This window comes from Melozone crissalis, unplaced genomic scaffold (assembly GCF_028551555.1).
Source record: "Melozone crissalis strain CALT ecotype California unplaced genomic scaffold, PUWL_Pcris_2 ptg000018l_1, whole genome shotgun sequence".
Classification (NCBI taxonomy): domain Eukaryota; kingdom Metazoa; phylum Chordata; class Aves; order Passeriformes; family Passerellidae; genus Melozone; species Melozone crissalis.
The window spans coordinates 9,395,590-9,419,667 of NW_026535796.1; the positions used below are offsets into that span (position 1 = coordinate 9,395,590).

Sequence of the window (24,078 nt, forward strand, 5' to 3'; positions counted from 1 at the left end):
GTGGTGCCTGTCTGGTCCCTAATGCTTCCTAGGAGAAATGAACATCCTGTTGTGAATGGTGGAGTGTTAAACACAGCACCTTTCCAGCTGTTTGCCCATACAGCTCCTGGCTCAACATCTGTCTTTGCCAAAAGCCAAAACAGGAGCCCTTGTAAATATAACTCGCTGGCAGTTCTTTGATGTAAATCAGTACAAACTTGCTCAATTTGCAAGCAAACAGTCTGGAATCTTTTGTAAGAGTTGGGGCTTTTAGGGAGGCAGCATCATTACAAGATTCCACATGATCCATGCACTTAGGTCACGGACTGAATGAGGTGCTGGGGGCCAAACTGGTTTATGAATGTTAAGGTACTCCCACAGCTGACCTCTCAGTCAGAAAATGTAACACTACTGCTCAGGTGCCACAGTATTAAGGCAGGAATGAGGAAAGAAGGCAGGAACAGGGATAGGTTCTGGCCTGTATTTTTAAAAATTAGATTTTGTAGCCTAGTCTGACTGCACTGCACTCTGGCAGGCATGGAGAGCAGTGTGAAGGTGGTTCTGGCAAGGACAGGAATAATGGAGCTTGCCTATATGCAGACTGGCTCAGCACAGTGCAAGGTACATCAAGTAGAGAGATTGGACCTGGTTTGTTACTGTTTCCTCCAATATAAAGAGATATAGTTCCCCATCCTCAAGCAGTACTTTCCACTACATGGTTAAACGGGAGTGCTGCTACCTGGAGATAAACATCTGCAAATTAGCACACCAAAGTAATTTATGTGCATGAATCCTGAAAGGCTGACTTTAATTTCGAGAAAACGGGAAATTCCAGAACATGTGGAGCAAATGTGCCAGCATCTAGGGAGCCAAATGAGATGGGTGGGTAATGAAGCTGCCTAGCAAGCTGTTCATCCTAGGGAAAATGATGGGAAAGCTGACCTGGGATTCATTCAAGTGGAGTTAATGCTGGTCGACACAGCCTAATAGAAAACAGATCTTGTCAAAACCCAGCTGTGCTCTTCCCATTGCAGATCTCACCAGTTATGGCAGAGATGAGCAATTCTTAGACTTCACTGTTTTCACTTACAGACTTTGTCTACAGGAAATGAACTGGTACCTGTGCAGCTCATTCCTCTAACAGAGTATGAAGAACTGCTGAGGTGGTAGGCAGATTGTCATGGCCAGATAAATCCAGGCTGAATGGTAAATCCAGGCTTGATGGAGTGTGGGTGTGCAAAAACCCACAAGTTACTGTTTGAATGAATTTATTTCTTTTTTTATATTGGTGTGTTTTGTAGACTGGGCCATGAGACAAATAAATGAATGCTTTATGTAAAGCTAGTGGCAATTTTTTAAAAATGGTGAGGTGAAAAGCAAAATGTCTATGTGCATCCATGCCTGATTGTCATCTCAGCACCCTAATAAAAACCCTGAAGTTTAGTCTGTGGGAACATGCTTTGGTGATGCAGCCCTTCATGTTGGTGGCTTCTCATTCAAGGGAGGAAAAAACTCCAGTTCTGGGCCTGAAATCTGAAGCAGCTGGAAGCACTCCAAGAGGAATTCATCTGGTGTGTCACCTGCTTGGGATACACATGACTAACAGCCTCTCAGTGCCTGGGTTGTCTAGGAAGAGAGCCTTGGAGGTACTGCCCTGCTGCCCTATCTGATACAGGAACAAATGGCAAATGCTGGGCTGCCAGCTGAAACTCGGGGACAGCCTGTGGCTTCTCAGGAGTCCAGCACAGCACCAGGGTACCTTCCTGGAGATCTGGTGTTTGGGATAACAGAGCTTTTGGTTCAATTCCAGTATGTTCAGTTATTTGGGGTTCACTATTTGGTTAGGATCTGTGGTACCTGGAAAAATTAAGATGGTCTCTGTGTGTTTCCACTCTCCTCATTAAACGAGCTTTTCCTGTTTTAGAATAAAGGAGGCTGGTAATGGATTCACGCTCAGTTAAATGCTGCCTTGCTGGCAGTTCCTCAAGCAAATGAGGTCTGGCTGGGAAGCCAGCTCAGCACAGCGCAGGCCGAGGAGCCCCACGCTGCAGAGGGACACGTAAGAAGAGGTCAGACTAGTTCAGCACGAGGAAATCGCTCTCCCCGCGAGCTCAGCGATGCAGAGGTGAGTTCAAGATGTGAGCCATGGCCCCGCTGCCTGACGCTGCATTGTGCTACCACCTCCTGAGGAACTTGTGATCGAAATGTGCACCTTCTTCTTCTGAAGCATCTTTGCTCCAGCACTGTTGGAAACAGCTCTAGCTCAGGAAACATCCTTCCCAGCTGAGCTGACAGGAAAGAGACAGAGGGACTATTTAGAGGACATATGCTCACAGGACAAGGAGGCTTCAAACTGAACAGCAGGTTTAGATCAGATATTAGGAAGAAATTCTTTATTATGAAGGTGGTGTGGCACTGGCACAGGTTGCGCAGAGAAATTGTGGATGTCCCATCCCTGGCAGTGTTGAACACCAGGTTGGATGGGACTCTGAATAACCTGGTCTAGTGAAAGGTGCCCCTGCTCATAGCAGGGGGATTGGAATGAGATGTTCTTTAAGGTTCCTTCCCACCCAAACAATTCTGAGTCTATGACAAATGGCAATGTATAAAAAAAATAAGAGTTCTGTATTCATGCTTCTTTATTCTCTTGCCTTTTTCCAAGGATAAATACCTGTATTATTCCCCAACTAAAATCCACAGGGAATTGATTTTATGTCAATATCTGTTCAGGACTCCTCCCCTGAAGCTGAGGTACTCACAGTTTTTACCTTTACTGTCCATGTTTTTCACTACAAATCAGTGTGCAAACAACTCTGTTGCAGTAGCTGTGACCTGTGCATGGAAAAACTTACATCCTCCCTTTCCCAAATGGCTTATCACACTAATAGCAGGAAGAAATATTTTTTTTTCCATTTGCTCATATTGATGTCCTAAATACCACCAGCCTCTCACAGGCCACGGCCATGAATCCTAAACAATAGTTGCCCTAAGTCACGCTGGTTTGACAAGCATCCAAGAAAAAGAAAAGGCAAAAAAAATTTTAAAAAATCCAAGCCTGTGCGCTGTTAATGAGGCATCATGTGAATGAAGACTGAGCAGTTTGTCAAGTGCCAGCTTTTGTTTCCAGGCTGCCTTTCCTCTCTGCTGGTTCACCTCTCCATTACACAAGCGAAAACGCTGGCTCCACCCAGCAGCGCTGGCCTCTTGCACAAGCTGCCTTACCCTCCGGATTTTACCGTGGGAATTTGGACAGCGTGTGGGGATGCCAGAGCCGGTTAATACAACCCAGTGAGCCTGTGCAGCAGCTGCCAGCTCTGCTCCACAGAGAAGCCTCCTGGCTCCTGTAAGCCCTCCTGGTAACAGTCCCCCACTGCAAAAAAGATCCCTCCCAGCAAAGTTTCCTTTCCCCAAAAAGCATCACCAGTGATGCTGTGGCCTCTTGCTGGCTCGCCCCCACCTCCCTGCTTGCCCCAGCATCTGCAAGGTGGACATAACCCGTACTAGACTCAACCCAGCTTGAGAAAAAGGGCTGAAGAGAAGGGAAACACTAAGGAAAGGAATTTACTCATCATTCATGACAACCTAAAGGGTGGAACAAAAAATTAATAATTTGCCCCTGTTTGGGGCAGAAACCAAACAGCATAGGATGGTCTGATCTATCACTAATGCAAGTTTCTGCACTGTGTGAATATTCCTTGTGAGCTGTTAAATTGTTTTTTATTACAATGCAAATTCACTCTGGTTTTTGAGTCCACCTTTTAGGGATAAATGAGAACTTGCTTAATGTCTATTTGATAAACTCTGTTAGGTCACACTTAGAAGGAGGCTGGGAATTTTTTTCCCTTTTTTTTTAATATTGTTCTTTTACTGAACACAATTATCTGGTCTTCCTTCTTCCTTTTCATGCTCCTGACTTAAGGCACATTCCAAACTCTTTGATTTGCCTGAACAGAAAGAGCATGAGAGAATGAAGGCTGGGTGAAAAATGAGTATTGGAGCTCCTACTAAAGCCAACTGCTGGAGTTGGCGAGGGGATATAACTTGTTAGGGGAGTTACAGCACTTGTGTAGAGGTCATGCAGAGCTCCTGCACACGAGTAAATAGTTCAAGGCGTTTTGATGCAGAGAAAAAACAATTAAGATATAACTGCTGCTGACATTCCCCTGAGCCGTTTCATCTCTTACCGCTTCAAAAAATCAGGGAAAAACAAATTATGCACTTTCAATCTGAGATTTATATAGGCTGAATTGTTGCTTAGCGTATGAAAAGATCAAAAAGGAGATCTTTGAAGACAGATTGCCTACAAAGAACACTGGACTGTTATTACATAAAAAAAAAAAAAAAAAAAAGAGAGAGAGTTTAATAAGCACAGTTCAGGTCAAAACGTAGGCAAGTGCGTGTGTGCAATAAAGTGTTTGCAAGGGCTGCTTGCTCAGGCGTTTCAAAGCCGGGCAGCAGGAGGGAAAATCGCGGAGCCGGCATCTGGAGCAGCAGCAGCAGCAGCAGCAGCAGCGCAGCATTCCACGTGTGCCCCGCTCTGCACCCGCAGTGCCGACTCACACTTGCCGGAGCTGCTGCTGCTGCTGCTGCTGGAAACTCCTGCGGTCACAGGGCTGGCCTGGCTGGTTTGGGGATCTCCTGGCCCAGGAGCAGAGGGGATGGAGCCCTCTTTCCCTCCACCCCCAGCTTCATCTTGTGCCTTCTGGGGAGCAGGTGCTTCAGTCCCTTTCACCCAATGAGGCTGCAAATAAACACTGGGACTGAACCCCTGGGAACTGATTCTGTTTTGGCTGGGGACAGCAAACCAGCAGCGCTCTGAACGTTCACCTCACAGTGTGAGATCACCACCGTTCCTGAATCCAAGCAGGGGTGGGGATCACCCCTGTGGGTGCTCCTGGCCCTGGAAACAAGCCATCCATGACCTTGCAGCATCCCTAGGAGATGGAGACCAAAATGCAGAGCTGCAGTGGGCATCCAGCTCCAGCAAGCCCCTGGCACAGCCTGGCACAAGGAATGCTGCCCCCCAGTCTTGTTCTCCGCCCCTCATCCCTCTGAGCATCCTTCCTCCACACCTGGCCTCATCTGCGGGCGCAGGGCAGGAGGAGGCAGAGGAAGGAAAGAGAGAGGAAGGAGAGGAGGCAGAGGAAGGAGAGGAGGCAGAGGAAGGAAAGAGAGAGGACGGAGAGGAGGCAGCCCGGCCTCCCTTCTTCTCCGCGGTGTGCGGCAGCCTCTCCCAGCACCCAGCCCGAGCAGCACGCGGGGTTTGCCGGCTGCGAGGAGCCCGCCAGCAGCAGCAGCAGCAGCAGCAGCAGCAGCAGCAGCAGCAGCAGCAGCAGCAGCAGCAGCAGCATCTCAGTGCGGGTCCGATTTCAAAGGCAGCCCTGATGAAGACGTTGGGGGAAGGCAGAGCAAACAGACACCGTAATTGCGGTGCGCGCTTTCTCATCTCCGCGGCGAGTTGCAAAATGTGCCGCCTCCTCCCTTGTCAGCCGGGCTTTAATTGGCTTTAATGAAGAGGCAATTACATGATTTCAATTTTTAATTAAAGGGGGTGTTGGTGCAGGGGAGGGGGTCCGACCCCCTTCGAGCTTGTCAGTGGCACAAAGGGAGGTATCTGGGTATGGTGCAGGAGGGTTTTTGGGGGGCTCCTCCCTCATGCCCCTGGGCAGGGAGGGCTTCACGGGGGCTCTGGGCTGTCTGGCAGGAGCAGATGGAAGCCAGATGCCTCCCAGCCACGCCGCTGGCAATTGTAGATCTTGCCCCAACACCCCCAGGCGAGCTGCAATCAGCTTCTTTTCTCTTTTTCTTCTATATTTTTTTTTCTTTTTGTGCTAGAGCCAGCAGATCAAAGGGGCAGCAAATAGCTTTAAAAAAACCCAAAAACAAAACAAAACCCAAAAAATCCCAAACAACAAAACCTCAAAAAGCCCTCCCAAGCCAAACCAACCCTCCCCACACTATGAACCAGCCAGAAACACCTCCTGGATAAAGTGCTGGATGCATGTTGGCAGGAGGAGCTGCTGGGGTGGGATGAGTGTCTTAAAGCTAAAGCAGAGCCACAAGTGGGAGCTGATTTTATTTTAATTTTCTATTTGATTTGATTTGTAGTTGATATTTTATTTTATTTCATTTTATTTTATTTTATATTGATATTTTATTTGATATTTTATTATATTTCATTATTTATTATTTTATTTTATTTTATTTTATTTTATTTTATTTTATTTTATTTTATTATTTTATTATGTCAAGCAGCAGGCAACTGCCCTGTGATAGAAACACCTTCCCTATGACCCCACACAGTGAGCACCAAGGTGGGACCGACCCACCCAGCTCACCTGTTCATTTTCCTGTAGACACCACCTTGTCTGTCTGGGCTAAAGCATGACTGGAGAGGGAAAAATGGAGGCACGTGGTAGAAATGTCCCTTGGGAAGCAGCAATAATTGCAGGGCCCGAGCTGCTGGCTGAGTGTCTGTGCTTTATTGCTCTCTCTGGCAGCCAGGCAGCCGGAGCTTTGGCCTTGACTTGGTTCCATGTGCTGGGATGTCCTCCGTCACCGTGTTTCAATAAAACACAATCACTTTACGACTTCCTGTAGACAGAGATAAAAAGTCATTCAGAGGAGAAGCTGGCAGCTCTGCGGCTGCACTGCGCCCTTGGCGTTCCCTCCGCCCCAGCCGCCACTGCCAGGCTTGCCCTTGGCTTGCAGGGAGCACCGAGCTGCTGGCCAGGACGGCTGGGATGCCCAAGGTGCCCACAGAGCAGCTGGCACAGGCAGGAAGGTGGCCAGGCCTGCACTATGGCCAGAGCCACTCCACAGAGCCCCAGGAAGGGCAAGGGCGGAAGAAAAGGGAAAGGAGGCAAGGTGCAAGGTCCTTGTGAGCAATGATCAGTTCACCTGCTGGTCAAATATGGCTGGAGCTGGCTGGCGCTGCTGTGTGGGCACGCTGAGTCACCTCTGCTGCCGGCCAGCCGCCCCAGCCCTGCGCCAGGTGGGAGAACAAGGTCGCCTTTAGGCAGGGAGAAGGGAAACCTGGCTTTTGAAAGAGCCGGGTGGGAGCTGGGACAGTCAGCACTGAGGCAGCAGCCTCCTCCCTTTGAAGGTCGGGGCTGAGATTCCGCTGCAGGCTCTGTGCCAGCCCCCTGCGAGCACAAACCTCCTCCCTGCCTTCCCACTTCCTTTGCCCCGGGCTCCCAGATGCTCCACAAAAGCTCATCGCCCTCGCTACCCGCAGCAATCATCGATCACAGCATGGTTTGTGGAGGGGACTGCTTTACAGTGACCCACAACCTGTTATCTCCCAGAGAAAGGCATCTGCTCCCACAGAGACAGCTGCTTCTCCATCCCAGCACCCAGCTTTCTCACGAGATGAAGGCCTTTCCCCCCTTTCTTCCCTTGTTACTGCTGGATGAGAAATCACTTGATCCAAGATGACATGCAGCAACTGCTTGCAGAGAATGAAAACTGCCTTCCTGCAGTTCAGGCTGGGGAACAGGGTGCCCTTCCCTTGGGGCAACCTCATCCTCATCCTCATCCTCATCCTCATCCTCATCCATCTGTGAGCAGCCATCACTGTTAGAGCCTGGCTTCATACCAGGAGCAGAAGCAGCGAGTGAGGCCCCAAAGGAGGATAAGTGGTGGAATGGCTGTGGCTAAAGGGGATTTCTGGCTGCAGGTGTGGTTGTGCTTCTCCTGCCCCTGCTCAACACTCAAAGAGTTTTCCCATGGAGACAGTCGGCCCTTGACAGGCAAGTGAAACAGGAGCAGCCATGAGTCACCAAAGATAAAGGTCAAGCTCGTTATCAGCCATGGGAGAGGCTGGGCTGGGTGTGCTGCAAAGAAATGTGCTCAGAGGCCAGCCAGAGCCAAAAATCCCAGTGCCATGGACACCTCTGCCCAGGGGACCAGCCCAGGGGTGCTGGTTTTCTTCTCCCACTGCCCATTTCCCAGCAGCATCCGGTGGTGATGATGGGTTTCAGTGTGCCCTGGGCCAGGTGGCGCCGGCAGGGTGGCTGATGGGTGCTTCAATGAGCTGTGGGTGCTGGAGCACCCACACGGCTCCCACAGAGTGCTTGGCTCTTGTCACGTGTTCCTGGGGTGCCCACAGATGAGTCCTGTCCTCCGTGGCAGGAAGAAAAGGGATTTGTCACTGAAATCAAACATTTTTCCTCCTGCTCTCACACAGCTTCTCACTTCAAGGTCCCATGAGGAGAGTTAAGGCTGGAGATGTGCCATGTGCACACTCCCCTGTGCCTATGGAGTCCAAAAAGGCTTTCAGAAAAGCCTTGGCAATGAGAGGGGACTGCCAGTGTCTGTTGGAAACTCCAGCCTCGTTTTCCAGTGTTTTGGCCAAATGTGTGATTTGCTATTTGTGTCCCTGGGTTACTGCTCTTGCAAACAGGCACAGTCATGGACATGCATGTCCCCTCTGGAGTGCCCTGCCCGTGGCCTCTCTGGCTGCTCACAGCCCACAAAGCTTTTGCTGCAGCCCCGGATCCCGCAGCTCTGACCAGGGGTTTCCAATTATGGGAAATGTGTCCGGTTCCATGCCTGACTCCTGCTCCAGTAAGGCTGGAAGAATGGCTTAGTCATCCTGGCTGCCTGCCAAGCCATTTAACTCGTTTTGCTCCCTTTGGAGCTTTTTTCCGGGCTCCAAAGGCCAGCAGGGCTCCACACTGCAAATGTCCGATAGCCGATAAATGCATTGAGGAAACGAGGAACTTAAAGCACTTTATCCCTGCTGTAGCAACCCTGGTTACAACACCTCCAGAGAAGCTCAGATAAACCCATCCTAGGTGGTAAATGCCAGTCAGTGCCACCTGTCCTTGGCTGAAGAAAAGACCCCTCTTCTAAAGGACACCAGTAATTTGGGACTAATAGCTAGGATTTTGTGATATTTGTTCCAGCCAGCTCTCAGCAATTACCCCACAGGAAAGGGGTTTATGTGTTTTAAGCTGTCACACAGTGTTAGAGATGTCCTGAGTTTTCAGATCAATGCAAATAACTTCCTCCCCCCGCCCTGCAGCTGTACCAGAGGCTGGGATGGAGCCCCACTGGGCTGACAGAGGACATGCAAAGGGGAAAGTATGGGAGCCAGGTTCCAGAGGAAACCCCTGGGAAGGGGGAACAAAACCAAATAAAGCAGCAGGATGCTCTTGGCTGAGCATAACATCTCTGTCCTGCTCCCCCCCGATCCTCTGTGCCATGGCTGCATCCCCCGTTCACCATTCCGCTGTAACCTGGGCTGCCCTGCCTCCAGGGAAATCTATTTTTGGCCCGTCCTGGGGGAGCAGAGCCTGGCCAAGGTTACATGCCAAGCACCCTCATTTCCTCCTCTTAACTGCCTCCCTGCTTTATCACAAACTTTCTCCCTTCATCTTTTTTTCCACTCATAAATGCTGCAATCACTGGGCTCCCACACTGCCCAGGGCCACAGGGCCACCAGGCTCAAACCCATCTCCTAAAACACTGGCTTTTTGCTCCCTCCACAAAACAAACAGAGATTTCCTCAAACCCATTTCTCCCTGCCACCAAATTGTAGTTTCTCTATCAGAGCAGGGAAAAAAAAATCCTCAGCTTTTTATGGCTTAGGATTTCCCTTTCACACCTCCTGGCTCAGCCAGGCAGCACAGGGACCACCAGGAGCAGAATGACAGCATCACTGATGCTTGCCTAACTCCAGCTCTCAGCCTGGTGGGACATGCCCTGAGCTACTCATTGCAAATATTTGCCCAGGTGGGGCCAGGTGTTTGAGTATGAGGTGGGCTGAGTAACCAGCAGGAAAGAAGAGAGTTTGACTTCTACATTTTAGCCCCATTGGCAAATATTAACTCGAGGAGCAAGCGGACTCCTGCTATCCCCTGCCACACGGGCCACGAGGCAAAGGACAGGTACAAACTGGGAGGCACATGGAGCTTATAAACACCAACATCCACAGCTCAGGACTACTGGACTCACCCCAAACCCTTTCATTTATTTGGTGGTAGGAACGGGGAGACAAATCAGTGATAGGTGAGAACTGGGAAAACCAATCAGAACTGGAAAAATACACATTGCTGATTTCCATTTTCGATTTTATCCAATGTTTTTAGGATTTTTTTCTCCCCTGTGGCTTTCAGATGTCACTGAATGACCCGAAGTTGATGCCTAGAGAGTATTTATTGCATTTTAATCCACCATATGAGACCCCTGTTTCCCTCCAGCCTTCCTGAGCATTGCCAGCCAGGCACCAGAGCATCCTCAGCTCCCACTGCCTGCTCCAGCAGAAGCCTGGTCATGGCACAGGTTTAGTGAAGGAGCAGCAGGGTAATGGTAGCAGGTAAAGTTCACAGCACTGGAAACAATGGCAAGGAGGTGAAAGCCTCAGGAGAAAATAGAAAAAAAATCCTAAACCCTCATCTAACTGCTTCCCTTCACACCTGCCACAGTGTGTACTGGCTTCAAAAAGAAAAATTGGCAGCCAAAGCATAATGTGAAACACAATATCAGCTCTACCACCTGGCCTGCCACACACACCCCAGCTGTCCAGGAGGGAAAGGATGCTCTTTCCCCTCCAGCTACTTCCCACAGCCTGGCCCTGGCCACTTCTGGGAATGATGCACTGGAGGAGTTTCTTTTTGATGTTTTTCCAGCCCTCCTGGAGACAGGAAACTTCCCAAAGCTGGACAGTACCATGACCTTATATTCTCCCCAACTGCCTTAAGTTTGCTGATGTTGTGGTTAGGCAGTCCTGTGATCCTTTTCAGTGTTTATTCTAAAAGTTTATATACTGAAAAAAAAAAAAACCAAAAAAACCTCCCCAAAAAACCAAAACAGGCAAAATTCAGAATGTGAGGGCAGGGGGATGCACCAACAGGGAGCTCAAACCTGTGTGCCCTGTCAGGGCAGCCAGGTGGGGACACGGGTCACACTGCCCTGTGTGACACAGGACATCCCGGCACTTGTCAGCACTGGAGCTGCCACAGTCTCCACACACGGACAAAGACCGGACAAAGATGGTTTAAAGCCACTTCCTGGAGCTTGGCAGATTTCGAAAGTTCAGGTAATGTGGAGCAGTGACCTTCAGTACGCAATGTCAGCGTACTTCTGCAAAGCCTGGCCCTTCACAATCTCCAGTAAAAGCACAGCAGGGTAATAAAAGGTAGCAGGCAGGCAATGCCAGGCTGAATGGCATGAGCTGAAACCACCAGGGACTTCCTTTGCAAAGAGCTCATCAGTGTCAGCCCAGGCTGAGGTCTCAGACATTTATTGTTGCTGCTGAAAATAAAGCTATCCCAAATATTTGTCCCAAGAGATTTGGTATGAGAAGTTGAATCCTTCAGCAGGGTAATGTCCCGTCATTTTAAAACTGTGAGCTGCAGCCTAAACCATCTCCTGAGCTCACAGGACATGGGAAAATGTTGACAGCATTCAGAGGGGTCAGTAAATAACCTCACAGTTCAGGGCAGGGCTTGGCAAGCCACTGGCTGGGCTTTCCATTCCCTGGGCAGAAGGGGAAGTACTGAGTCCCCATGGGTCCCACGGGGCCCTGTGATGGGTTCTGTCCTCCCCTGTGACATCTCAGGGTGCTCATGGATCCCCCCATGATGCTCAGCAAGCTGCTTTGTGAAGAGAATTGTGAGAACAGGCTGTGTTGAGGTCCACCAGCATCTAAACAGCAGTCCTGGACCAAACCCAAACTGTGGGGTCAACACCTTCCTCACCTGCACGAAGATGCACCCAGGCTCCTCCAAGCCGGGCCAAGCTACACAGGGATCTTGCAGCATCTTTTTACCTGTTGTATTTCTGCCAAATGGGCTTGAAATTGGGCCAACAGGCTCAGAGATATGGGTATTAGGAGGGGCACCAACAGCTCAAAAGACCAGATAGCACAAGACTTCTTTTTCCATTTTTATTTTAATAACCAAACTAAACACCTGTACAGCATCCAAAGTGGGGAACACAGTACACACACAGTCATGCCCAGGCTGCTGGGAAGAGACAGAGCAAAACAGCCCCTCTCCCCCCAGTTTTTAATCCCAGTATGGAATTCGGGTGCCTGGAGTTGTCCAAAGCAGGTTGGATTTGGCACATTCCCACCCTTATTTGGCTGTCTGCTGCAGAGCACAGCCAAGGCCCGGCTGACGGGAAATGACATCTTTTCTTCCCAGCTCCTCACAACTGCTCCATGACTGTCTGCAGCAGTTTACAACATGTAATGGTAACACACTGACTCAGTGGGATGAGACATTTCAAGCTTCTCAGGAAAAAAGAGTCTTAGTCAGATAAATATTAGTAAATTGAGCAAGCTGGACTACGTGCTATTGCTGATTAATCCATGGCTTGCGTAGGGTACAAAAAAAAGGATCTCCCAGATTGAGCAAAGATGCTTCCTCTGATGCCCTTGTTTAAATTAACACAAAAGCTCCAGCCTTGCTGCCCATCATTTACTGTAATCACCTAACAAACAGCCTGGGTGGCCTTCACCCCCCTGGCTGAGACCTTTCCCAGTGAACTGCCCCTAAGAGAAAAGCTTCTTCACCGGAGCTTGGCCATCTTGGAGCGATGCACCCAAGCTCTGTGTGTTCATGGAAAGGCCTGAACATCCCCAGGGGACACTGAGCCCCCTCCCAGGCTACCCCAGTACGGGCAGCTGGCCCTGATGTGCTCCATGCTGCTCCAGGAGGTCCTGCCCACAGAGGCACTGGCACCACCAGCTCACCAGTGGAGTTTGGAGGGACCCAATGGCACCAGTTTGTCCCAGGGCATTTCTGAGGGAAGAGAATATTAAGGAACTATAGCCAAAAACTTCCCAGAGATACTCTGAAACAGTCTAAAAACAAAAACAAAAACAAAACCAAAAACAAATCAAAAACCCCAACAAACAAACAAATACGCCCCCCAAACAACAACAACAGCAATAAAACCCAAACCCAAAACCAAAAAAAAAAAAAACCCAAAAAACCCTACCAAATATTTAAAGGAGTATAAGGATGTGAAAAAAATTGAATAAAATGGGAAAAACATGAAAAAGCTCTGCTCATCACAGAGTTTCCCCAGTAACAACCCACCCTTTTAGTTTACAGCTATTTAGGGTTTTTTGAGTACAGGTTTCCTAGGAGACTCAGTGGTCACTGTACTGAGCTCCAGCTAAAAGTGCCTGTGGATACAGCTACGCCCTAATATAAACATGGAGGGCAGCAATTTACAATGCAGGACCATATGTTCCTCTGTTACTAATCGACTTCAGCTGCCAGGATTACAATGTCAGTGCTGTAAACCAGCTTTTTCCCCTACAGATGTCATGTTGAAATCATTATAATAAAAGCAATTTTACAGCCTTCAGTCTGCACTCCCCTCTGCTGCTGAGCAGCCTGCATTAATGCCAGAAAAATTAGGGGGTCCTTCCCCAAGACAGAGTCCTGGGGGAGGAGATGCACAGCTCCAGGATTACAGAGGGACAGTGGGAACAAACCCAAGGCAGCTGCAGGAATGCCAATAGCTGCAGCAGGAGTTCCTGCATCTTTTGGGAGGGAGATGCAAAGTTTGGGCCAGCTGGAAACCCTGGTGGGATAAATGCACGGCTAAATCCCACAAAAAGGGCAGCAGGTCCTACTGATGGGCCTGTGGAGTTAAATTGAAAAACCCCCCAATTTTTTGGCATTTTTCCTCGGTGTGATCCCTATCCATCCTCATGCCTGACCTTAAAGCCGGGGCTGCTCCTGGCGGTGCCTGCCTGGCTGCCGCGCTTTGTTACCGTGACTCACACAGGTAGCTACAGCAACCCGATGCTGCCGGCAGCAGGGCACTGCCGCCTCGCTCGGAAACAATGATCAAACAAACCCCTCCTCTGGACTCAGGGCACTCGCTGCAGAGCCGTGTGTCACGGCACAGCCACCGATGCAGCCTGCCCATCCATCGAGGCTGAGCGTGGCCATCCCATCCCACACCCACAAAATCATCCCTGCAAGCACCCACCCCTCAGCGGCTGAATGCTGGTTCCTTCTGGGAAAGGGATGAAGCCACACTTCCATGCCAAATTGCCATTTAGGCTTCTAAAATGCCCCTGGTAAATTGGAGATTGCTTTGGGGCAAAGCACAGGGTGGTGCCAGCACCCCTGGCAAGTGTGGGAAGAGGGAGATGGCCGTGTGGGACAAGGCTCCTGTGACTGAGTGTCAGTCTGCTTCCCATCACCTTCCTCTGGGGCACACTCCCCACTGGGTTATTTTCCCCCTCTTCCTAAGAACAGAGGCAAATTCCTAAATTTTGAGTTTCCTGAGATGTCCTGTATTTGGGGGGCAAGAAGGGCCAGTGCCTGATGATTTTATATTAAAAGCAGCTTTATATTAAAGGTGGTTGTGTTTGGGAGCTCACACACTGTCGAGGCACAGCCACAGTGATGTGCTGGGCTGCAAGAAAAAAAATCCCTTCTCTTTCTCTCACTGGTAACACAGCTAAACAACCAAACCCAGACTAAAGGGAGTGACAGGTTCCTCCCAGCTGCCAGCCCCAGCTTGGACAGAGACAGCAGCAGCACCTGAGCTGCAATCACCCAAAGCTCCCATTAGCTGCAGCTTGGTCATTAATTATCAAGGCCATCCACTACCCACACATACTCACAGCACCCTGTGACACTTGTCCCAAGCTCTGGTGCCAGGGTAGGATGCAGGGCTGCATCACATCTCTTACCCCTCTCCCCAGGTGCTGAGGTGAGACCAGTGCCCTCTGTCAGTTCTTCACCTAAGTCATTAACCTTATTGTTTAAAAAATAGGGCAATATAAATATTTTTTCTTTCCTCAGGCAAAATTAATGCTATATTCTTGTATTAGCAGTGACCAGCTACCATGGCATGCACTGGGATTAGGGCTGTGCTACTTACTTGTCAGGAATTGCCACGTTTCCTGCACCAGATGCAGCTCTCCATTCTTTCCTGAGAAATGTTCCTGTAGGAAATTGCTCGTGGTTTGGCTCTGCTGCCCATTGTAGATTCAGCTGCAGTCACCTTTGCTTTCTGTCTCAGTAAAAGTAATTAAATTTTAAAACCTGCTTTAGGGAATTTCTGCATGGTCACAATGGCAGAGACCCTATGGTACTTTACTAGACTTTCCTTTTATTCTTTTATCCACTTAACTAACCCATCTTAGGTAAAAACATGGAGCCTTCATACAATGGACATATGTTCAAAACTATGGTCCCTGTTCAGCAAGAACCTACCTTTTTCCACTGTGAGGAATTTTTTCACTTCCCCCCCCCCCCCTTTTTTTTTTTTCCTTCCTAGCAGTTTTCTAATTTGGCCAGTATTAAGGCAAGTTTACTGAGGTGACAGCTGGGGGAGGCTTTGAATATTTCAAAATGATGGATAAATGCACAAAAAAATCACCCAGATGAAAGCAAAAGCAGAAAGACAGAGACCAAAGTGGTCTTCTGACCCTGCATCTACAGATACAAGTTTCATTTAAAAGGAAACTCAGGTTCTTTTAGTGGAACTTTTGAAGCAAGGTGTGCACAAACATGCCAAGTCCTGTAGCCTTTTCACACCAGAAGCCTTCCTCCAGATGTTCCTTGTATGTTCCTGACTTGCTGCCTGTTTTATTTTTTTTCTCTTTTTGAAGTGGTGTCCCATTTCCTGTGCACAAAGACCATTCCCTGTTTCATTTTGGGGCCAAATTGAAAATATCCTATTGATTTCTGCTTAATATCCAGCTCTGCTCCTGGTTGGCTCCAGCTCCCTTGTTTTTATGGGGCCTTTTGGTCAGAAAGTGGTTTTACTGAGCAGACCAGCATCTACCCTGAAAATGTAGTTGTACAACCTAATTGTAAATCAGTCTGGGCTGTTCCCCTCACTAAAACAAAATAAATCACACTGAAAAGCAGGATACAGTACTGGCTCTCAGGGAAAAGCCCGCAGCTCTTCACATGCCAGGTCACAGTTGCACATATGTTATACAGCCTCTGCCCTACCCCACAAGCAGGGATGGCCACCGTGGTCTTCCCAGAGCAATTCCCAGCCCATCCCTCCCTGAAAAGCTCAGCCAAGCCCTTCCTGGCTCATTCATCAAGCCCAGCAGCATCACACAGCCCCCAGCGTTTTTGGGAGCCTCCCCCCAGATGTGCACGCCGCAGCGCACTATCAAAGCGCGGCCCTGGAATCTGGCAGACGGGTGATTTGCAGCGGAAATGGGTTTGGCTCCAGCTCCGATCTGCTCCGTGAATGGGCCTCTGACCCTGCCGGCTCCCTGGGAGCGCTGCCAGCCCTTCAAAGGGGCCGGGCGCTGCCCTGCGAGCTCACCGCTGGGATCGGCCTGCCAGCACCTCTGTGGGTGCCGGCCGGCCGGGCAGGGCGGTGGAGAGCAGCGCTCAGAGTCCGAAGGTGATGCTGCACCAGGTACATACCTGAGCCAATGCTGCTGGAGAAACAGCGAGAACCAGCTCGTTAAGCACAGCCCTGCCCTCGGCTGGAAGCTGGATCAGCCCTGTGCCAACTATCGTGAAGGAGTGACAAAATGAAAGGTGTCCAAGAGGAAGGGACTGCAGCCTCACACGTGCCTCTTAAATATCACCTCCAGCTGCCACAGCCTTTCCTGACTTCCCCATGGTGCTGGGCGCTGCCCAGGCTGGAACTGTGGGGCCTTCCCTGGAGGAGGGAATGGGCTGAGGGGGAGAAAATGGGATCAGCCCAGTGATTGCAGGGGATAAAAATAAGGAGAAGCTGTATTAATGGAAACTGGAGAGGTGGGCTGCCCTCAGGAAAGGACAAAGGAAGGGCTGATGGTGATGGGGCAGAGCTGGTGGGATGCAGGGCCTCAAATGAAGCTGGTGGGCTTAGTCAGGCCCTGACTGAGTCTCTTGGGGGGGTGAGCAGGGGCTGGACTCAGAGCAGATGTCCATGGGAGATGGCAGAAACCACCCTGAGCTTGGCTCAGGCCCCTCTGCCCAGAGAGAGATGATGCCAGGGCAGATCCGATGCTGTGATGCCCAAACCCAGGCCCCTAAGAAAAGTGTTGGGAGCCTCCTGTACCCCATTAGGGATCTGGGAAGTGGCAGGGAGTGCTCAGAGGGGCAAGATGGGGCTGTCTCAGATCACAGTGGCCCCCTCCTCACCGCGGGCAGAGGAAACACGGGTGGGGAGGGCAGTGGGCAGGCAGGACTGGGATCCCTTCATTCGGCAGCAGCAGCAGCAGCACAGCAGAGTGGAAGCCCCCGGCGAGGCAGCCCGTGGGGCAGGCACCCCCTCCCCGCAGCCTGCCCATCCACCCGGGGCAGCCTCCAGGACCCCCCGATTGTGGGCCGGGGCAGCCTCCAGGACCCCCCGGCTGTGTGCCGGGGCCGCCCTCATGGCGCAGGCCCCGGGCAGGGGCGGCCGGGCGGGGAGCGCGGCCCGGGGGGCGGGCGGGAGGCGGGGCGGGAGGGGGCGGCGGGCCGGGCTCCCCGGGGGAGGCACCGGAAGGCGCCCGGCGCTGATTCATTGCAATAAATTGTTCCCATCGCGGCGTGGCTCGGTCATTGCCGTCCGAGCAGCAGTGGGAGCAGCAGCCGGAGCCACCGCCGGGGAGCGAGGATGAAGATGCAAGCCGAGGTGATCCGCGAGGGCGAGCTGGAGAAGCGGAGTGACAGCCTTTTCCAGCTATGGAAGAAGAAGCTGGTGGTGCTGACCAAGGACAGCCTCAGTCTATTCCCCGACGGGCACAAGCGGGCCAAGGGCAAGGAGCTGGGCTTCGGCTCCATCCTCAAGGTGGACTGCGTGGAGCGCACGGGCAAGTACATCTACTTCACCATCGTCACCAAAGACCGCAAGGAGATTGATTTTCGGTGTCCGGACCAGAGCTGCTGGAACGCCTCCATCACCATGGCCCTCATCGACTTCCAGAACAAGCGGGCCATCCAGGACTTCAAGAGCCGCCAGGAGATGGAGCAGGCGGCGGGCACCCAGGAGCGGCGGCTGGCCCGGGCGCCCTGAGCCGCCCGCCCGCCCGCCCGGCCCGGCCCCAGGTGAGCCCGCCCGGCCCCTCGGCGCTGCTGCCGCCGCTCTCCGTGCGCTTTCCGCTCGATCCTTTACAATTATTCACTCCCCGGCGCCCGCTTCGCGCAGCCCGACGGGCTCCGCGCTCCCTCCTGGCCGGGCGCACCCCGAACCGCGCCGTGCTGCCAGCCCGGGGCTTGCGGGACACGGCCTGTCCCGAGCCATCGCGGCGGTCTGGCCCTGTCCCGAGCCATCCTGTCCCGAGCCATCGCGGGGCTCTGGCCCCTTCTCCGATGCATGGCGGGGAATTTCTGGTGGGAGCCGCGCTTGTGCAGTGTGCCGAGAGAACGGTGTGGGGGTGGCGGGCAATAAATAATGGCACTTGGCCGTGCTCTCCTCACAGAATCTGCTAAAAAAAAATCTGTGAAAATAAATGCTCAATGCTTACTCTCCCTTTAAAGCCCCCCATTATTTTTTTTTCCTTTGCCTTGTTGTGCTGCTTGTTTTACTAACCCACTTCTCTTGCTACCTTCAGAGCATACCACTGGATGATAAACCAGATCGAGTGTCTTGGACTGAAATGGGACAGGGTACCAATGAAGGAAAGCAAAGAAGAGAGCTGGAAGCAGCTTGGTTTTCTCCAAGCCCGTTGTGGCCGCTGAGCAAAGAGCCCTGAGCTTTGCCTGAGATGAATAAAGAAAAACCAAAGACTTTCATACAGGACTTCTAGCAAAGCGTCCACGTGTTTTGAGTGGCACAGCTTTGTGAACTATTATCTTCTATTTATGAGATGCAAGGAAGATTCAACACTGACTGGTGGTGTTAAACACAATTTAAATTATTTGTAGTATCTATATTTGTATTTATTTTGTTGAATGTCTTTCAGCAGTTACTGGTCTTAATATTGCTTTTGCATTAATGTGTCCATTCCAAATAAATTACTTGAAATGTTCACTTTTTATTACCGTACTCTGGGCTGCAGTAACTTTTGTTGAGGCATATCTGTGGATACAGGCAGTGGTCAAGTGGCTTAAGAAGAGTGGGTAAGGCTTGGTTTGTGGTGCCCTGGACTGGGCAGTGGGAGGTGGAGAAAGCCCAGCTAACCCATTTGTGTTTGACCTTTTCTCCCAGCCAGGGAGGGAGAATGTGTTGAGGTTCAGTTCTGGTCAGTGGTGGAGATAGAAAAGCCTACCACAGCTTGCAGAAGGTCTTCTCTGGAAGCTCTTTCCCACAGAATCCAGTAATGGCAGCTGCAGAAGGCGCAGGAGCTCCCTGCGCTCCCTGCCACAGGAAAATGCTGCTCTCTGTGAATGCCCTGTGCCCTCCCCAGCCCCCATTGCTCAGCGCTGTGCTAATGCACAAAACTGGATTCCTGGTTTGGGAATGAGAGCGCCAACGCTCCATGGATTCCTCAGCTTTGTAGCAAAGCAAGCTGAACTCGCTCTCCTCTCTTCCTTCACCTCTGCAGTCTCTAGGCAGAGTTAAATTTCTCCAGGATAACTGAAGAATGGAGGCAGGCTTTTTTCCCATAGCACCCGGACCAAGAAACTTGGAGAAAAATTACCTGATTTTTGGATAAAAGTGCTGAGGGTTTTTTTGTGAGGCTCAATTCTCAATAGCTGACCTGGGCTTCCTCGAGAGCAATGCTGGAGCACACAACTCCATTCTGGCAGTCAGGACTGTGAGCATAGCCCACAAAGTACTTGCTCCAAACTTGGTCACTTCCAGCAGGTAATTTCCCCTTCCCATTACCAGCGCAATTCTTGCAGGAGACTTTGTACTAGAAGAAGTTGCAAAGTGTGTAATTACGTAAGGCTGTAGTAAGAGCAAGAGATACTCAGTACAGGGAGGGGAAAAACCTGGAAGGAGGGTTGGCCCAGTTTCTCGAAGTGGCAGGGAGGCTCTGGCACTGCTGCCTGGTACGTCGGGGCTTTGCATCCTCGTCCCTCGTTGCTGGCAGCTCGTGCACAGGCAGGGTTGCACATGCCTGAGCTGTGGATGTAGCAAACCTCTGGCCACAGCCTTGAAAGCCTCAGTGCCCCCTCTAACCTGAGAATGCTGGAGATGCATTTAATGCAGCAAAACAATGCTCAAAAGCAGATGTGTTTTACCCCTTGTTTTTTCTTAGTACCATTTCAGAGCACTGAAATAAAAGGCCAAACCAGAGCAAAGGCACTGGCTCCTAATCCCTTCAGTTTCAGTGAATCCAAGCAGGAATGCTGCCTGACAACAGCTGAGGTTGGGGGCTGTTTCCTGCCCTGACAGCCACTGCTGAGGGGGGTTAATGGGAGGAACCTGATAGCTCCAGGGGTCCCATGGCCCCCAGTTGCTCCAGCATGGCTCCAAGACCTCTGCAAACTGATCTGTCCCTTACTCTAGAGGCAAATATTGACAAAATGGAAGGATTGTTCAAATTGTTTTTTTCTAGATTTACAGAACAACAACAACAACAAAAAAAAAAACACCCCAGGAATTTGTTTCTATGGGAAAGATAAGGGGGTTACTTTCTTGCAACTGTTTTATTGGCTTTTCATCTCTTCCAGTGGGATTTTACTCTTCAAGAGGAAAACAAACAAACCTAAATTGACCATTAACTGTAAATATCCAAAGGAAGAGACTCCAAATTGTTTATATAAAATTCCACCAATGGTTGGACCCACTGTCCGGGTCAGGGGCTGCACTGATGCGCAGATCCCAAGCATGGCACCTAGGAGAGATGGCAGAGACACACAGGGTGAGAGCAAGTCCTGGCATGGAAAAGCAGAGAAGAGCACACAAGATCCCCTTCATCCCTGATGCTGCTCCCCTCCAGTAGCAGCAAATCACTTCAAATAATTTCTTGCATTAATTTATAGCAGTCCAATTAGGGTTTGTTCTGGTTAGGGACTCCTGCAGGCACAGGGACCAGTTTCCACCACGAGCCAGCTCAGCTCTTCCCTGAGCAGTCTGGGCAATCACAGCACTGCCCAAAAGGCAAAGTGGGTGCTCACCAGGGTCCAGGGATGCCTTTGGCACCACAGGGTGCTGCTGAATATCTCACCTGGCAGGGCTGGTAACCACTGCATGGGATTAGGGATGGAGAGGTAATTTCTAGGGTCATGTTTGAGCCTTCCTAGCAAATCACACAGATTCTTCCAATCTCCTAATTACCTGAGTGGGCCCTGCTCCACCCAAGCTACTACTGCCATTTATTCTCTAAAAACAGAGCTCTTGAGCAGGAGTGAGAGGGTTAGGCCTAACTAGGTCTTTAAGAATAAATAAATAAAACCACAGATAAAGACAGAACCCCCTTGAGATACTCCCCACCCCCCTTTGCAGAAAGAGCGGATATTTCCATTTGGATGGATATGCGAGCCCTTGCCCTGCTGGGCCGGTTCCCCCTCCAGCAGCTCTCACATTTGCATCCTTAGCAGGAACCCAGCGGATGGGGAAGCACCTCCAGTTTGGCAAAGGTGAGGTTTTTTCCACGTGCAGACGGGTGGCCAGGACATCCCCTGGGAGACAAGGCTGTCCCACACACCCCCAGGATGCTCTTTTGTCCTGCAGTCTTTGTTCAGGACAGCTGTCATGTTCAGAGGAGCAGAAAATACCCGGCCAGCCAGCAAATCATTAGCCCCCAACACTGGGAGGAACAGCAAGCTGGCAGTGTATTCATTAAAATTGTGCCCAGCTCTGAAATGATGTTTGCAATTATTTTTTTGCTATCAGTATGATTATTTGAGCTGCTGGCATCAGTTTTCCGCTAAGACACAAGCTGAGGTGCTGTCACCACACGGCTGGGAAGGATGACGAGAATGCTGTCCTGTTTGCAAGAAGAAGCAGAGCAGGAGTGTGATGTTTAACGTGGGCAGCCACGGGGAAATGATCCCCAGCTCCCAGAGAGAGCAGGCAGCCAGGTGTTCGTGTAATGTCGGGCAGCGACTGCTGGGCTTTTATCAGCGTGCTTAAAATACTTGTGCAATGAGCCCAAGCCAAGGGTGTAGCCATGTGGAGAGGGAAATCTCCCGGGAAGCGCTGCCGAGCGCTCCTCCCACGCATGGGAACACAAAGGCGATGGGTGGGACCTTGCCTTGACCCTTTGCCAATGGGAACCATCCCACAACCACCAAACTCTCTGGGCAGGTTTTGCAATTATTTTTTCCCCTCTAGGTATTTGAATTAAGCTAATTACTACGTGCAATTGCCAAACTGGCTCTTATGATTGAGGAGGCACTTTTTTCCCTTTCCTTTTTTTTTTTTTTTTTTTTTTTCCTGGAGCAGAAATCCATCGTCTTAAAAGCCCAGGCCCTCCCTCTGCACTTCTCCAACATGCTGCTGTGAAAGATAATTTCTGTTTAATGGGCTTAAATTAGATTCCTCGTCAGGCGCCCTCGGGCTTTGGGACATTGTAAATCTCAGCTCTGCAGCACGGCCGTGGCTCTGTCGCAAAGCTGCACATGTGACAGATCTCATTGAAGGCAAGACCTTTAACTGGGACGAGCCACCGCCTCAGCAGAAAATTTCCTGCGTTGCTTCGCGCAGCTCTGCCAGAGCACATGCTCACCTGCTTTGTTACGGCTATCCCGCCTTCTGCACCTTCCCTGCTCTTTTTTCTCCCTCTCTAGCTTTTTTCCGTTCCTTTTTCCCATACCTGGCACGACCTGTGCCGGCTGGGAGCCGATCCTCCCCTCCCCTCCCAGATCTCCTCTGCTCCCGCAGGTTTCAGGGCTGGGTGCTGGCGGCTCTCCAGGACGGGCGACTCCTTTCCAGCTCACATCCTGTTGCCTCTCAGGTGATGGTGCTGGCCCAGATCAGCCACACGCCCATGGGGCAATCGGGTTTAACCATTAGGTCACTGTCGCCAGCGGCCGCCTTTGAACCTGCAGAGCTCCAGCAAAGCTGGGGGGTTCAGCGCCCCGAGCCCTGCCTGGCTGCAAACTCTCCTCAGGTTCTGATGCACAATAACATCAGAGCACACGGGCCCGTTACGCACGGAGGCTCTGCTGGGCTTCCTGCCTCCCTCCCTCGGGAACGGGGGGATCTGTGCAGGAACAAGACCTCCATTCTTGGGGAAGGACCGGGGCTGACAAGGAGCGCTTGTGTGGATGCAAGTCCCCCTGGGCTCCGGGCTGCCCTCCCACCAGCTCATGCGTCCAGCTGAGCAGCACGTGCGTGAGGGCTGGATTTTCTCTTCCTGCCTTTGAAGATGAAGAGAAGGAAAAAAAAAAATCAAAGGGAAACTAATTAAATCATTACTGCTACCTTTGCTTCTGCGCAAAGCCTGAGCTTTGAGAGCAAGCAAAGAGCAAGTGCCAAAAACATCAGTCTCGGAAGGAAGTGACCTTGGATCGGATCTAAAGCAGGCTGATGGGTGCAGGGGATGGTGCCCTGCCACCTCCCACTGCTCCCTTTCTGAGACGCCTGTTTAAAATGCAAGGATGGGTGACTCAGTGTCTAGCGAGGGCGGACAGGCTACGATCCTGCAACGCCCCATCCATCCCAGCCCCGTGCTGAGATGGACACCTGAGCTCAGCCCAAACTCCAGCTCCTTCAGAAAGCCTTTTCCTAACCCAAAGAAAAACCTCCATCGCTTCTACAGGCTGAAAACTGACCAAAACCATCAGGGAAAGACAGCAGCAAGGCTAAAAAATGATGCTTCCAAAGGCAAATTCACGAAGTGTGATTTCTTTGCATTAGCTAAAAGTTGTTGCAAATGAATGCTGAGGTTTTCAACACAGCAACAGGAAAGCTTTTTCATAAAACCAGATTTCCACACTCATGGTAAGGGTTTCTAACATGCCACCAAAAACCTCTCCTTTTAGAGCTGGTCTCGGGCTCACAGAGGAAGGAGCAGCCTTTAGGCTGCTGTATGGGTGGAGCAGCCCTTGTGGGTGCCACCCACGGCCAGGGATGGATGGCAGGCATTTTAATGGCTGCATTTCTCTGTGAGACACCCACGCCAGCACTGCTGCAGCTGCTGTGGAAGGGCAGCCTGCTGGCTCTGCTGTGTCAGGCATTCCTGCCTTCGCCCCGGCCCCTGCCCGGGTACATCCAAAACAAGCACAGGACCATTAGTACCTCTTCCTCCAGAAATATAGCAAGGAAAAAGCACAGTTTGAAAGGCGTGGGCCAGGAAGGAGTGGCAGAGACAAGGTTTTCCCCTAGTGCCAGTTCCCA

General features: G+C 50.9%; 2 protein-coding genes across 2 annotated transcripts in view; one reads left to right on the forward strand and one right to left on the reverse strand.

Moving 5' to 3' along the window:
- Positions 1-17,407: 17,407 nt before the first annotated feature.
- PHLDA2 (pleckstrin homology like domain family A member 2) lies at positions 17,408-18,891 on the forward strand. Its single transcript, XM_054276064.1, has 2 exons — positions 17,408-17,951; positions 18,458-18,891. Exon 1 carries the CDS (start codon positions 17,521-17,523, stop codon positions 17,917-17,919), a length of 399 nt encoding a protein of 132 aa, XP_054132039.1. The 5' UTR covers positions 17,408-17,520; the 3' UTR covers positions 17,920-17,951; positions 18,458-18,891.
- A 1,550-nt stretch (positions 18,892-20,441) lies between these two features.
- Positions 20,442-24,078, reverse strand: part of SLC22A18 (solute carrier family 22 member 18) — a 57,790-nt gene continuing 54,153 nt past the window's right edge. The window contains exon 10 of the mRNA XM_054276099.1: positions 20,442-20,629. Within this exon, the coding sequence (XP_054132074.1) occupies positions 20,442-20,629 (188 nt within the window). The remainder of the gene's footprint in view (positions 20,630-24,078) is intronic.

What these genes read in the sequence shown, in the direction of transcription:
- PHLDA2 (XM_054276064.1), top strand. Translation starts at nt 17,521, where the DNA reads ATGAAGATGCAAGCCGAGGTGATCCGCGAGGGCGAGCTGGAGAAGCGG.